This window comes from Antrostomus carolinensis, unplaced genomic scaffold (assembly GCF_000700745.2).
Source record: "Antrostomus carolinensis isolate BGI_N321 unplaced genomic scaffold, ASM70074v2 scaffold5134, whole genome shotgun sequence".
Taxonomy (NCBI): domain Eukaryota; kingdom Metazoa; phylum Chordata; class Aves; order Caprimulgiformes; family Caprimulgidae; genus Antrostomus; species Antrostomus carolinensis.
This window is the reverse complement of record NW_010308568.1, coordinates 169,082-185,630: the sequence shown is the minus strand read 5'-3', so window position 1 is coordinate 185,630 and position 16,549 is coordinate 169,082. Positions and strand designations below refer to the sequence as shown.

The window sequence follows — 16,549 nt, the reverse complement described above, 5'->3', positions numbered from 1 at the left end:
AAAAAAAAAAGTTATACATTTATTGCACTGATTTTATTACACTAAAGAAACTAGGTCACTTTATATTTACTTCTATCACTGTTTTCTTTGTCCTACCATTTTTTTCACTACTTCTTTACGCTGAAAAATTAACAATAAATCTTTAATCAATAAATGTTGCCATGATATTAAAAATTCCTAGAAGACACTTCATATACAAGTTTACAGGTGCAGTATGTAACAGATAGGCTAATCTATTATTACTAAAAAAAGTAACTTTAACTTGCCTAGAAAAATAAAAGTGGTTATGGCCAATTCAATTAAAAATCTTTGCTTTTTAAAAGAATCTACATCAAGCTCACATTTTTTTCGAAAGACATGCATGAATTCCTGTATTTGAAGAAGAGATTTACTCTATAGTTGTGTTCAAGTGTTTGCATCAGCATGTTAAGGCATTAAAAGGCATTAAAGTTTAGCCTAAATGATTGCCTATTTACAGCATTCGTCTTTTGTACTCAGTTTTTAATGTTAGAAATAAAATTCATGAAGACTGTACAAACCATAAAGCTAAAAGAATCCCCGCCACAAGACATTGTTACCAGAAAATCGACTAGTTTCAGAAAAAAAAAAAAAAAAAAGCCATTCTTTTAAAATTTATTTATTTTTAGTACAATTATTTTTATACAACATAAAATAGTGATTGGAAGATGAACGGCTCAGCTTCTCCAGGTTGAACCAACTCTAGTCAGGAGTCAGCATTTTGCAACACTAGAGACTTCGAGACCTTAGTCTGTATTTTCCTTAAATATTCTCAATCTTTTATAGTACCCAGATATAGTTCTGATGAACTGTACACCTAAGGGTCACTCCCTTTTAGACATACCTTTAGCGAAATGACAAGACTCCTAAGCAACACTACCTTTTTCCCAACTCAAATAGATCACCAGTACAACACTGCAGCTGTCTCTTGGTAGATTTCTGGTATTATGTTTAAATCCCCAGATTAAGTTCATTTGAGAACAAAAAAATACACTAGAGGATGGTCAGAAGAAACATGCCCACATGACACCTACCTCAACAGGCCTGGGAGTATGGCATAAATCACCAGTATTTTATCAAAGAATTTTAAGAAAGGTTAATTTTCTGAAAAACCCAACACTGCCACAGCTAACCAATTATAAGCAAGCAACATGACAGTGCTAAACACAGCAGGGATATTTCGGTCCAAGTCACACTGCCAGATTAATTAAAAAAATCCCAAAAAAACCAACAAAACAGAAATGGAATGTTCTAGTTCAAACTTGTTTATAGGTCTTAAAGAATATAAAGGGTTTAATTATTGCCTATTTTTTACTAAAGTTCCTCAAAAATTTGAGTGATGCCCTTTGTCTTTCTAAATCAAGTATTCAAAGATACGTTAGATGCTCTGTGCAACTTTAAGTGAAAATCAGTTCTCTTTCATGGGTCCATGAGACATAATTGTAAGCACAGACCTAATCAGCATAAAACCAAAATGAATATTAGAAAAAATTACTTCCAGAACTTCATATATAAATGTGGTAGTTGGTAGAAATTTTGGTGGTATAATATGCCTTTGTGCTGTTAAAATATAACATGGTTTCCAATCTAATGCTGATAAATTAATTTATGTTTAATCTCTGCAATAAGTTCAATTTTATGCCAATGCTAACTGCTTCTTTCATCACCCTTCCCTCTCACAACTTCCCATTTCAGTTTCTGTCTAATGCCATACTGAAAAGCAGAACATGGTAAAGCTGCAAAGGAAAACATCTGGTGCCTGTGATATGCAAAATCTTGAAGAGAAGGAAATAAAAGCAAGCTGTGTGGTAGCCTCTTTCTTCCACAACTTACTACATGCTTATGGAAATGAAAAGAAAATGCTACAGTTAAACAGCCTAGCTGAGTAGTTTTCTTTTATGCCTGCACTAAAGGTACAGGAGGAGTTCAATAGAGGAGATAAATACAAGAACACATTCTCCACTTTTTTTTTTTGACAGCAAAAATATCAAATATAATCTTTGATCCAATATATTTTTTAAGTATGCTTGCTCTGTTATTTTTTTACATGGCTCTTTTTCTAAAACACTTTTGAATAAAATAAAAGATTAGGATAAGTAAAAATTGTGCACAAGAAAAACATATTTGTGACCAGTACACAATCAGCACAAAATATCATAGGCCATTAACATATAGGATGTAAAACATCAGATTGTTTACTAGTAGCTATGCTGATATAGATATTTGAGTCTACATTATTCTTTATCATTAGGAATTAGGTTTCATGTGTTCTGCTACACTGTTTCAATTTAAAGCTCTAAAATCACAAAATTAATTAGACAATAAAATAAATAAAACATTACTGTTTAGGATATATGTCTTCAAAATCTGAAATGTATGCTGCAGGGGTCTGGGCAGTAGAACTGATCTTACCATCACACATTAATCATACTCTGGTACTAAAATATATGCAAAAGTATTTTGTTTGGTAGTGTAACTGCCCAAAGCAATAAAATGAAATCTACAGCTTCCTGATTTTCCACAATGTTACAGTTTTGAAGTTGGGTAGTAAGATAAATTCTTTAACCACTGAACTAAACATTACAGTCATCTCCTCCCCAAGGGAGGGAAGAAGCGGGGGGAGAAGGGATTCTATTCTATTCCATAGTTACAAACCGAAGGACTTCATGGGCATCTTTCATTTGACTATTCAATATAGAGAAGCAGTACCCCGCAAACACCCATGCCACATAAATACTAGATAACAATGATACTGGAAGTTAATAAAGAAGAGATGAAGAACACTAAATATAAGAAAAAAATCCAAATATTTTTTATTCTTGGAGTACATTAGACATTCTCTCATTCCTAATGAAGAGAAAAAGATTATATAGAGGAACATACTTCTCTAGAAACTATCTTACTGTACATTAAAATGACATTTTTAAACCTAGATCAAGTCATTGCTCTGAACTAGAAATACACAGTAGACTGCAGCTATGCTACTCCAGTAAAAATTGGCCAGCCATAATTCCCCATTCTTCCTAAATCTTCCTGATCTGTGATAATTTTCAACGACTTTTCTCAAGGCCCAGAATGCCCCACAGCCATTAATTTCTACCTCAGCTGGGCACTAGACTTAAAATCAGGTATCTAAAACACAGCAATGCCTATATCTGCTTACCTCAGCATCCACCAACTTTTTCAGAAGAATGGCCTTAGACCACCAACACGGGAATCAGACTGTAGACTGACTGCAGCCCAGATTTCTGATACTGCTGAAGAACAGTCAAACTATGACTACTAATTACTTAGGTACATTTAGAATATCATAGATCCAAACAAGACAGGTGAAGGCAAAAGACAAAATATTTTTATATCAGCCTATAGCTTTGTTTCTTACAAACACAGGACCAAAGAACCTCGAGCCCTTAATCTGGCTACACAAACAGCAAGATGCCCTTACATCAATTACACTAACTGTTCATTCTATTTAGTTTTTTAATTGAAATGTCTTTATAAGAAACAGATACCAGTGTCATGGAAGCCTAGACCCTTGATCACCAGAAAAAGAATTATCAAAAATATTGGTATCAGTTAGTTCTTGCTAGTATGAATATCAGTAATTGTAATGATTTTGTTTAACCATGTTAATTTGTGGTTTTTTCCTGTTCTTCTGGAATAGCATACAAACTAATCTCGTAGTTCTAACTACAGTACATTTAAGTCCTTCAGCCCAACCTTTTAGGACAGATATTAAGATTTAGTTTCCACATATATGTATCTTCCAGATTTCATTTTAGAGAACTGTGTAACTGTTGTCTAAATTCCAATGCTTTAATCTCTGATAGTTATACAAAATCACACTATTTAATTAAATTCCTAGTTTTAATTAACCACCTCGGTACTTTGGCCAAAAAGCCGGTAATGTCAGCCAAAAATAGAAGTGTTACATGCTTAGTATAGCCTTGACTGTATTTCATAAAGATTTTTTTTTTCCTCAAAGCATACAAAAAAATGCAGACATGCAAAATACTCCCAAAAGCAAATCTGTAACATTTTCTAAAGGAATATGTCTCTAATAATTTTCATCACATTAAACAGAATTACAATGGGACCAGCTATCTGAAAGTCAATCAAAAAATTCTCCAGTATGCAAGGAACCTGTACCCCTCAACCAACCAATAAACAAGCAAACAAAAAAATTTTAAGAAAGAGTGCAATAAAATGACCAAAAAATATTTTCAGGGAAAAAAAATATTAAATACAATAATTTAGTCAAAACATATAATTTCTATAAAATAAGAACATCTCAAAAATACATTTTAAAATTTAATCCTGTACACATATTCTAAATAATCAAACACCTTCACCTATTGTTGGATGCATGCACTGGGCAGACTATAACCAACATCATTACATGAAAAAAATCTTTTTTTTAACAGATCATCTCTTTCTCCTTTATAAAGAGACCTCACCTTTACAAAAATTCACATACATGAGCAATAAAATGAATCTTCACATTTTCCTAGGCACTCCGGATCTCAGTAGCTAGTCATGCAGAAGACCTGATCCTGTAAATCCTGTCCATGTGAATGTCCATTCTGAACTACATTACTTCAGTAAGACTCAGTAGAAATATTTCTAACAGTTCGGTTCTCACTGTCTTAAAAATGAGAGCACACATTTACCCTTTGATTTATTGAGTCAAGACTAAAACAGCAGCATAAGGGTAATTATTTAAAATTCAGATCCAATTCCACTAAAATCCATAAGATAGAATTCCCATTAAGATATGAGCAAAGTTAAGTATTGTTTCTGGTATTTTCTTGGAATACAAATGTAGTTGCTACTACCAACCTGTAAACCTGAAATACAGACAGGTTAGAGTCCAGTAAACTGTGAACATCACAGGAGATGTTAAGAGGGTTACTGACAGACGCTTTCCTGACACAAATATGCAAGGACACTGTTTATTCACTTACAGCCCATAGATGGATTTGTCTGGGGAAAATATCATGATAAGAAAACCTATATCTGTGACAGGCTGAAATTTTGATACAACAAAGAAAACATAACATACCTCAAATAACCACCATTTTTCTAAAAGAAAGCCCTTATGCTTGACTACTACATTTATTTAATAAGTTAGACTCTGGTCACCTTAAGATTTGTGATATGCTAATAAAAAACTAAGTAGCATCTTCATATGCCCCCACTTGTTTTTAGAAAAACTTACAGGGTTTTTTATTTGGTTGGGGTTTTTTTAATCCAGATTCTGTAACCTAAAGAATTATTTGTATCAAAACTATCTTTTAAATTTTGGGGGTTTTCCATTCTTAATCTTTCTTGTCTTCTTTATGTTAACCAATACAATTGTAATGACGATAAAAAAATTAAAGCATACCTTAAATACAAAAACAAAAGCATCATCCCAGCCATTAAGAACTTAATTACTTTGACACAGCCAGCATGTCCAACAGAGCTGACCTTCAAAATAAATGGCAAAAAATTATATTGGGACTGACCCTCTTTTTAATAATTCTGATCATGTTCAGAAGCTACACTACATATACATTCCAGGCAAAATGATACATCTAGCTTTATGCCCTCATATAAAATGGCAGAGAGTAATGATCACAGGTGAGGAAAGAATTAGTATGTCCAAAGCTGCAAAGAGGAGTATTCCTCATTGAAGTAAGGGGTGTCACAACTGCAGTATCAAAAAGCAAAAAGGGAAAAAACAAAGGTGCTAAACAGCTCTCTCTCTGGTTCTCCCAATTGGGAATCTTCAAAGCACAGGAAAATGTATGTATGTTGCAGGGCTAAATGCACCAATGTGAACTGTTTCAGTGATGCCCTACCAAAACTGATCCCATCAAGTCACCCACAAGTGCATGTTCACACTGATACAATATATTCCACCCACAAAACAAGCAACATATGTAGAATGGAGCCTAAGAATGTCCCAAAGCTATAAATAAGCAATTTACCACTTCTAATAGGTTACCCCCTCCAGGGTAATTATTTCAACTGGGGTTTGTCTCTTTGGTTATTTTGACAGTCTGACGATGAAGCTGCTATGAATATCTGTTACTTTTTGTTAAAAACAGTGCCAAAACTTGTAATACTTTCTCTGCACAGCCACTTTATTCCATTTGATCACTGTAAAATGCATCAAATTCTGAGAATGTAAGTTGCTAGATAACTGCTTGCCTTAAGGAGGACATAGCTCATACAGATTCATCTGGAACTAAAGTATAACATTGGCATAAATCAACTCCATTTCTATTTCAGAGCTATCACACCATTGTAAAAAATAACATTTCTTTGGCTTCTTTTGAATTTGGGAGTATTTCTGCTTTTAATGTGAAAATTTGACAAACCAACCTAAAAAGCTCAGTGATTAATACAGACAACTACATAGGCACATGAGTAAAGTGTTTTGAATGAAAACTTCCTAAGGAAAAAAAAAGTCCTCAATTTTTGTTTAGACAAAAACCAGATTTTTTTTTTAAATGTCTGTTATCATAAAGGCCACATTTAGGAGGAATACTTCAGCCCCAAATCGCAAGGGATTCCTTTCTTTGCATGTCTGACGAACCTATTACCACCTTATAGAAAAAAATCCTGTCTCACCTTTGTGCTTCTTGCCCTCACTAGTCCAAAGCAGAAAATTAAGCAGACCTTATTCCCACTCTTTTCCTTTTCTCTATGGAAAAACTGTATTTTCCCCTCTCTCTGTCCTACTGAAAAGGAGCAGGGGCAAGACTTCAATTGCCTTTATAACTGTTTAAACTCCTAAATTGTGTAACAACATAACCTGCTACCCTATGGCTGACCCTGTGACACAATTTCATTTTTACAGTGGTGCTATTAGATCTTGCAGCTGAAAAAAATATCCATTCTACAGTGACACAAATGGGAGTACCTCAGCTTCTGTAGCATGTCTATTATAATATAGTATGGGAAGGAAAGTTTGAGTAGATGGCTCCTGGAGAGACAGAAAAACTTTGTCACAGTGGGACTGAATTGCCCCTGCTGCTATGAAGGCTAACAGGGGACATTAAGACCTTCCCTTATGAAATAAGCTTATGACAACTAAGTAGAATTTTGTTGCTTTTTAGAGAAGAGAACCTGGGAGTAATGTAATACCCTCTGGTTAACTTTGGCCAAACTGACTTTACCTTTTGGTAATAAAGGCCACTATTCTGCTATACACCTCAGAGAACATTATCACAAGAAGTTAATATTCTCATCTCTTACTGACAAAGAATGCTTCGTCTTCTTTCTGCCATTCACCTGAACCTGAGACGAGGGCAAACTCCATGTCACAGTTCATACTCCATCTACTCACCAGAATTGAGAAGAACCCTCTGTGCTCCATCTATGTTGATATAAAGGACTGGAATCAAAATGACCAGGGCAAACAATGGACAAAAAAAAAAAAAAAATCACCCAAACCAAACAATATTTTTACAACCTCCAAAGAATTTGATTCCCACATCCCTTATTGTCCAGCTGAATACAAAAATGCTGTAATGCCCAGAGTTACCAGGTTAAGATAAATGAATTTTAGTATATTCAAAGTTTTCATTTTATTCCCAGTTCCTGTTACCAATGGATTACATAGCTATAGTTTCACTCAAAGGAGCAAGCTTGCAGCTCACACAGATCTACAGGTCTCAAAAAAACCACAAGGCAATTCTATTACTGGGCTTAGAAAAAAAAAAAAAAGCTACAAATTCAAATAATCCTTTTTTTCTTCTACTATGTCTTCTTCCTTTTTTTCTCCTTTAAATCTCATTATTTCAAATGTTTGAAACCTAGTTTAAGATTTCTTAATACTAAGATTACGACAGTGCTTCAGTGTGACAACTATTTTGCCTCCAAATGCACCACAAAAGGTATTGTTGCCTTGAGAGAACCTACAGCTCTGCCTGGTAGAAATAAAGTGAGTGTCACAGAAGTCACTGAAACATTTCTCACCTCAAAGACAAAAACATGGGAGGAAGGGTTTACCTAACACGCAATCTGGGAAGTTTTCCAAAATCTTTGTTTAAGAAGTGTTTAGTCTGACACAGTTCCCTCCAAAGCCCTAGAGAGATGCTAGAAATATCCACATGAGGATAATGCATGAATGAAAAAGACCTACTAAAATCCTGTTCCAAACTATGGTTCATATCACTTTGTTTCAACACATATCTGCACTGCAACCACTGAAACTCCAATACAGCGCATTGTACTACTGCCTTTCTCAGCACATTCTTACTGGATGACACTTTATATGAACACGTGTGAAATCTGCACCAGAAGACTCATCTGTGACACATCTCTGGTACACCAAGAATTGTTGTGCATTTTCTTCTGATCTTATTTTTAAAAAGAAAATACTGCTGATGACAGGACACTAGATGAGAAGGATATCTCATCTGCTTTAATATGGCAATTGCTGGCTCAGCTGTTTTATTAATTGATAACATTAGCAATAACTGTAACCAGTAACTGGAAATAGTTTGTTGCCTGATAATTGCAATCAAGGAGTTGCAGTCCTGCTGCTGCTGTTTCATCAGGTCCTTTCCAGTTGTTGACTAGGTAAGCTTTTTCCTTTTTTTTCCCTTTAAAAAAAAAAAAAAAAAAAAGTCCACCAACTCCTGACTCTGTCCAGTTATTCTCTGCATCCAGCTGCTCCACAGCATGCCCAGCTCAGCCTGACAGCAATCAGCACCAAACCTCCTCTGCTGCACTTCATATTTCGTTGCAATTTCCCTCTGAATCAAATCTTTCCAGTGCAACTCCTGGCTCAACCAAGCAATTCTCAGGATCGATCCAGCCATTATCCTTCAATACATAAATCAAACTTTCCATGCTTTTGCAGTAACCTCTTCAGACCTCCAAATAAATCAGGTACACTTTGTATGATTTCTTGTTTTCACATACTAACTTCCCCTTATTCAGATTACAGCATTTCAATCCAGTCACCTTCATGTTGTCCAGGCATGTTGTTCCTGCACTATGGAAGCAAACAAGGCAAGTGGAAGTGGTTCCACCAACAGCCCAATTCCTAAATTTAGTTCCCCTGTCTCTTTTCAGTCACAGCTTTTTGAGGGTAAGCTGTGCTATCTCACAATGATTCTTCACACAGACACCCCTCCACTGTACACTGGGAATCCTGACAGCATTGCACCCAGGCAGTCACCAAGCTCCCCAGAGGAGTGCTGTACAGCTACTTTATTCACACATTCAAGAGGTAAAGAAATATGCTCTGTGGATCTTCCCGCTGGGGAAAACTAGTGGGAGCAGCAAGTCTAGAGAAGCGTAAGAAATACTGCTCTGTTTTGAAATTAGCAATCATGAAATGGAAAGAGTAACAGCTCCTTATGTTCTCTCTTCCCCAACACAGAATAGTGATGTCAGGTCCAACCCAGTCCAAAGTGGATATTTTTTCTTCAGAGATGTAGAGCTCTTTTCACTTCATATCTAGGTTATGCTGCATATCCATTTATTTCCACTGAGTATGTACACTCCAAATCAAAACAAAAAAAAAAAAAATCACATCACTGAGAAATTATAAAATAGCCTTCCTTATTTAAATAATGCATTTTCAGTTGTGTCAGAAATTATTATTTTAATCTCTACATGCCTATAAGCAAATTGAAAGAGCGGAGTATAGAACTGAGCAGACAGGTTCAGGAGTGAGTGGCATAAAAATGAACTATAATTCAGTATCCTGTCCCAGTGACCCATTTGTATCTTTTTATTGTTTATCACTATGATTTCTGCTTATTTTGTAATATATTATTAATTTTTTTTTAAAAGAAAACAGAATTCCAAGAAAATGTTTTCTACTTTACTATTTCTTAAATAAAATTAAATGTGTATTTACACAAATTCAAACCCACACATATAATCAGATAAATCTAAATAACCTCTTCTCAAATCTTCACCTGTTTCAAAAAGTTTAAATGTTAAAATGTGCACAACGTTAAAATGTTGATTCTGTACAGGTAGTAAACAGACTAAAACAGAAAGACATGAAAACAATCTGCCTGTTATCCAATGTGACAACTGTTTCTCACTCAGAATAACCAGTCTCTCAGAAGAGTAATGTATATCACAGATTCTCTCAGTTTTCATTAGTACACTATCTCTATTTCTCCAGGGAAATTATCTTTGAACAACATATCACTCTGCCCTTGGAGCCATCAAACTGACATTTGACAAAACTGTGGAAGGCTCCTAAGTTAAATTTAAAACTCCGTTAAACCTTGCCTCACACTTCTCATTGAGCTCTAGCCTCCCACGGAAACAAGTAGGAGGACCAGCATCAGAGGCTGGTGGGAAAATTTCTAGCACTGGTCAGTATATTATACATGGAAAAAAATCTCCTCTTTATCTGCAGGCAGAAAAGTTCAGGGAGTACATAACATGCTGTAACCTAAGTGAGAAAACAAACAACATTACTGTATTGATTCTGGTGCTCAGAACATTTTGTATTGTATAGGTAGACACACATGGGGGGGGATTATGCCAATGTATTCAATTTTCTTTTTTGCCATCAGGGCCAATAGCCCGTCATGTTATAAAACAGATGTAGCATTTTTTCTAATCATTCTAACTCCGTATAAATACAGATTAATCAAATGACAGCTAAGAACATACTGATTAGCAGAAATTAAAGAAATGAATAGAACTGTTTCTTAAACTAAGTTTTGACTGTAATGATGATTCAAGCTGCAAAAACTTAACACTTCACTGAAATGGCACAACAAACTTTAGCCACGGACTACAACTTATCTAGGACTCTAGGGATGAAAGTTGGCAGGGTTATGAGGACAGTTTGCTTCAGCAAGGTCAGCTGGTTTTTTAGGTCAATAAAACATAACAGAAATTGCACCTCCAACCGCTGAACAAATGTTTCTGCATACCAATCACTGAATTCTAGTGAAATCAACCATAATGACAACTGCATAGCATAATACCTTTATTTAAGCTCTCTCTGGCTAGAGAGATTCTTAAACAATGCTGAGTATGTTCTGATAGAAATGTCAGAGTGGTCACATTCAGACAATAATTTCATCATAGCTAACTTGAGAGTAAATGCATTCAATTAACTTCTGGAAGAAATAAATATTCTGAAAACATATTGTTTAAGTATCCTTATAATTCAAGTTTAATAACTATCCATCCAAACACATTAAAATATGCTTGTAGTAGATAGATAATAAAAAGTGTTCATGTGATTAATTACTGTACTCAATAAGCCTCAAGTTTCAGAAACAAAATTTTCCAGCTGGAAAGTAACTTGCAATTGTTATGTGCGTTAAAGCACATGAGGAAAAAAAAACCTTGTCTTGTCAATTTTGTCATAACGCACCATCTTCTGCCTTATAGTTTGAAGGCATCTACATCACAAACTACACTGACACAACTCAGCTGTGAAATGTGAAATGTCCTTGGTTTTGAGACTAAGATACCAAAACTCTCAAAAACTGGCAAGCTCTGCTTCTCTACGAACAATGCTGTGCAAAAAGTATACATTGATATAAAATTTCTGGAAACATATCATGAAGGCAGACTGGACATCTGCTGGGATTCTAGTTTTAATGTGTTGAATGACAATTTGCTACCTTGAAATCATATCTGAAAATGCAAAACTTTGGTACCTGAAATCCACCTGGAAAGTCTTTGCAGTATAACACCCTTCTTTATACTCAAGTCTGATTGATCGAAGAAGTAGTAAACACTTTCTAACTTAACGATTGAAAACTAGGTCTGTTCATGCCTAAAGCAAAGCTTCTTCAGTACAGTAAACAAAACTATGTGGAAGTTTCAATCACCAATTTCAGAAATTGAAAAATAAGGGATGAGCTTGAGTATAGAACTGTCTAAAATACCTGTCACATGAAAAAAAAAAAAAAAAGCCACACTCTGAAATGAATGAGGAAAGGAAGAAGCAGATGAACCTGTAGTCCAAACCATATAAAGTTATTAGTTTCTAAAATACCAAGTAGGTGTTTTAAGACTTCACTAATTCACACTTTACAGTCATTCATAAACATGACAAAGAAAAATTAACATCAAGGCCTACTAAGAGAAAAAAAATGTTGAGTAGATCAATTTTTACTTTCAACAAGCACCACAATACATGTAATACCACTTGATAAGATTACTGAAAAACAGTGCATAAGCACAAACACTAACTAAACTGATCTAAAATCTGGAAGAAAGAAAAACATGAATCTGACTAGACAATGCCATATATAAACACAGCAGATAAAACACACACATACATACACTTCCCTTGCAGTTACATGCTGGTCCAGAATCTGGCCAGCACAAACAGCTAGAAGTTGCTGAACCACTCCAACTCTTCCTACTATGTTTGCAGTAAAAGCAGTGATGGTAAAAGCGATGGTAAAATATTAAAGTCTCTGATCTTGAGTACAAATCTCTCTGTATACTATTGCTATTGTTCAATCCATTACCTACTGGGTTGAGTTGTCTACCAAAAAGTTATTCACAATGCTGAACACCCTAAGCAAAGATAATAAAAGTAAAACTGAAAGAAGAAAATTTTCACACAAAACTTACAAATATGTCATTAATAAACATTTTTTTCTTACAGACTTTGACAAAAGCATTCATTTACTGTAAAGTTTCTGATCTATAAGTTGAACGACCAAAAACTTCACAATAGGGACAAGCAGAATTAAAACCAAAAAAAAACCAAACAAAAAAGGATAAACAGAACTTATTAATATGGAATCAAAATGGCCAAATAAATGAAGCATCAATGAAAACCTTCATTGCGGAAGAAGCATTAAATAGGAGAGCAGAAAATACTGACCTGGAAGTCAAGCTGGTTGGAGTAGGGATGAAAGCAGCAGTTTGGAGAAAAACATATAGGGAGGAAGACAGCAAAAGAGAATAAAGGGAGGAACACATTAGTTCTTTAAAAACATAACAAGCAGATGTTATATCAGCAGATTTTATTAAAAAAAAAAAAAAAAGGGAAAGGAAAGGGAAGGGAAAGCAAGAAGTAAAATAAAATTTCTGTAGCAGTATATGCTTCCTGTGCACTGAATAAATAGAAATTTAAAGTAAAATGACACCTTGTCATTTGTGGACTGTGGAAAACCATCCATAATTATAACAATGCAAATGCATACACACACCTAATGGAACAAATAAGTTAGGTGGATATTGATAGTGTTTGCTGCCACACAAATGTCTCATCATACACCAGAAGGTCTTCTTTTGAATTAACACAGGTTTGATGATGCACATTAAGTCTTACCATGAAAGCCAAAACAGTGAAACAATTTGGTAGCTTGTTCAAAGATATCATTTAGAAGTCCACAAACCACTGTACCTAATAATCAAAGACACAGATTTGTATCCCCAGGAAATACAGCCCCTTCTAACACTAACGGCAATTTTTTTCTTTAGTCTGAAGAATACGGCTAATACTTCTCACTGAAAATACTCTGACACTTGATAACTTATTTGTGAAATAATACCTAACATGCCCTTTCAATTAAGACCAAAAAAAAAAAAATCCCTGCCTGACACCCAGGTAGACCAATCCTTAAAGCTGCCACTGGTGCACAGTTTTTCATTCACTTATGAAAATGAAATTTTTTAAAAGCCACAAAAATACTTTTTTGAACACAATTATTCCATATGCTGATGTTTTATCATTTATGCAATGAATTGTCAGTGCTGTGTGGACTTATTTCCATCAGAATTCAAATCCAAATCAATTCAGAATGAATTAATTGTAGTCTGAACACCCCAAGAGCTTAAATGTGCATCTATAGTGTTATTACCCAAAACTTAGCACTGCATACGGGAAGTGGATAACAAAAAAAACAAACCACTTGTTCAGAAGCAAAGTGCTTTTGTCTCAAAGCTAGTATAGTATTTTTAAATGAGCTTTTGCATTGTTGTAAGCTTTGCTAAGGAGCTACACTCAATCAAATGACCAACCAACTAACATACTACTGGAGAAAGGCAGATCCAAGATTTTGCAATCTACACTATGTTCTCATCACTTCATCATCAAGCTACAGCATTTCACTCTTAAACCAGAAACAGTCTAATTAGGATTCCAATATTTATCCTTTCACAGTCAGTTCTCTTAAAGGAGGTAGATAACATGCTAGTCCTGCCCTATCTCTTATCAGCCTTTGCCCAAACTCTTTCTGTGTCCCTGGGGATGACTAAAGTTAAAAGACCACTGTGTCCTGAACTGTGTTTTGCTGCTTCATAGGCAGTCTGGTCTCTCCAGTAAGGGCACTCAAATCAGTTGACAACAAGGAATTTTTAAATAGCGCCCTGCCTGAGAAATTAATTATTAATCTAGTTCTTTTCCTCCAAATACACTGCTTTCCAGCACAGAATTTGTCATCCCATTAAATGAGGTTCCAGAGAACAGCTGGAATGTTGTTTACAGTGTCAGAACCATGAGGAAGGGAAGCTTCTTTGCTCATTTTCATCCTCAGTTTCACACATGTTCATACAGTGTCCTTTTTTCTCCCATTCCTTCTGATTTAATCCACAGGGCACAATATAAGCAACCGGATACCTGCATTTCTTGCATTCTGAGAGCATTTAGTTACAGTTCTCATCCCTAAAAAAACACTCAATATAAGCAATGTGTTCACATAGATATTTATGGGATGTTAAATAAGGTAAAGTTAACATGGTAATAACATGCACACAGGTTTCTAACAGCATAAGAAAGTTGTTAGAGCTCTTCTTGTAAGAGCATAAAATTATGAGGAAGAATCTGGTTCTGAGGACTGAACTTGTGCAGGCAGCCACACGTCATAATCAGGTTCAAAATTTATCAAGCTGCATCTTTAAACCAGTTAGGTTTCTCATTCCCTTTGTTTTTTTTTTTAGAAAGCTGTGCCAGAGCCTTCATTCATCTGAGAATTAGAAAACTTTTTCTTCCTTTCTTTCTCTTTTCAGTCTATATTTATTAATGAATAATTTATATCTGTTGTATTATGTGCCAACACTTTTTTTACTTAAATCACTCTTTCACTTCAGTGCTTACCCCTTCACATATTTACAGAGAATAAGCATCCCTACCGAGTCTTTGTTTTGCCAGAGAAACAAACCACTGTACTCCTCCTGTGACATGAGCACTCCACTCCCTTAATTATCCTGCCAGCCCTCTCTGCACCTGTTTGCAGTTTTAATTCAACCTTCTCAAATATGACTGATGAGAAGTATACAGCAGGGTTCCACATGGAGTCTTGCCAGCACTTCATGACATTAATACCTTCGTATCCTTACTGCAAGCATTTATTCTGACATATCAGGATTCACACCTCATTATTTAGATGCCTGCTTCATTATTTAGATGGCCCATAATGACACTGTCATAAACAAATTCATCCTTCCTAAATTGTGTCAAGGATTATCCTTAGCTTACAGCAGGCAGTCTTACTTCACAATCATGCATTTTGTACTATTGTATTGCACTTAATTTCATGATTCAAACTCCCTAGCATATTTCATAAATATACTTTCCATTCTAACACCATTAATAAAAGCATTAAACAATATACTCCTTCCATCCTGACAGTTCCTTTTCATCTGCAGTTACCTCCCTTTGGCTAAGCCCTTCATATTAAGATTTAAGATGATCCAATATGTTTGTACATATGAGGAATAATAAGAAGCATGAATCTTAAGTGATGCAACTTGGAAGTGTGATAGTTTATGAGGCAAGAAAATCATATTAAAACCAAAAGAATAACCATTCATATGAAATATTCTTCAGGATTATTAATAATGTTCATCTGCCAAATAGCATACACTTACAAATTTAATTGCCTGTATCTTGAAGCAGATATTTCTACCCTTGAGCACTTGACACTTTCTGTGTCAATACTTTCTGACAAGTAGTAGAATATTAGTACTCATTACCTTGTTTTAATTCTTATTTGAATTTGTAAATTACAATTTTATTATGAATGTTTTTACTTTTCAAACTGATTTATACAAGTACACCTCATTATGCTGACAAATGTATATGTCAATATAATAAATACTGTCAATATAATAAATACTGAAGATACCATAGCTTCCAATACTGTAGAACGATAACTCTCTCAGAAATTTATGTTTATAAATTTTGAGAATTTATGTTGTTGCAATTATCTTGCAATGTAAAAATGTTGACATAGCAGCAAACATGGATCCCAGCAAGCTATTAACCAACAAATACATTTCAAAACAACATTCAATTTTCCTACAAAACACCAGAGAAACCCTTGCATCTGAAGGTATGGGAAACATTGAAGATATGCTGTTTCTGAGCAGGAAAAAAAAGAAGGAGAAAAAGTAAGGAGAGAAAATAGCAACCTAGAACATGTTACATAAGATACAAAACAGCGGGACAAGAGGAAAGAACATTTTCAAATATGCTTCTGTTGAAGTTGCAGTCATTTTCACAATGCTTTATTCCCATAAAGTGGGTAAACTGAGCTTTGGCTCCACCTCTTCCCTTCAATAATGAGCCAATCAAGTAGTC

At 34.8% G+C, this 16,549-nt stretch overlaps 1 protein-coding gene across 1 annotated transcript in view; it reads right to left on the bottom strand.

The window, feature by feature from the left end:
* Positions 1 to 16,549, bottom strand: part of ERC2 (ELKS/RAB6-interacting/CAST family member 2) — a gene marked incomplete at both ends in the record, with an annotated part of 163,035 nt that overhangs the window by 1,262 nt on the left and 145,224 nt on the right. The window contains one exon of the mRNA XM_029084448.1: positions 12,848 to 12,859. Coding sequence (XP_028940281.1) covers positions 12,848 to 12,859 — 12 coding nt within the window. The remainder of the gene's footprint in view (positions 1 to 12,847; positions 12,860 to 16,549) is intronic.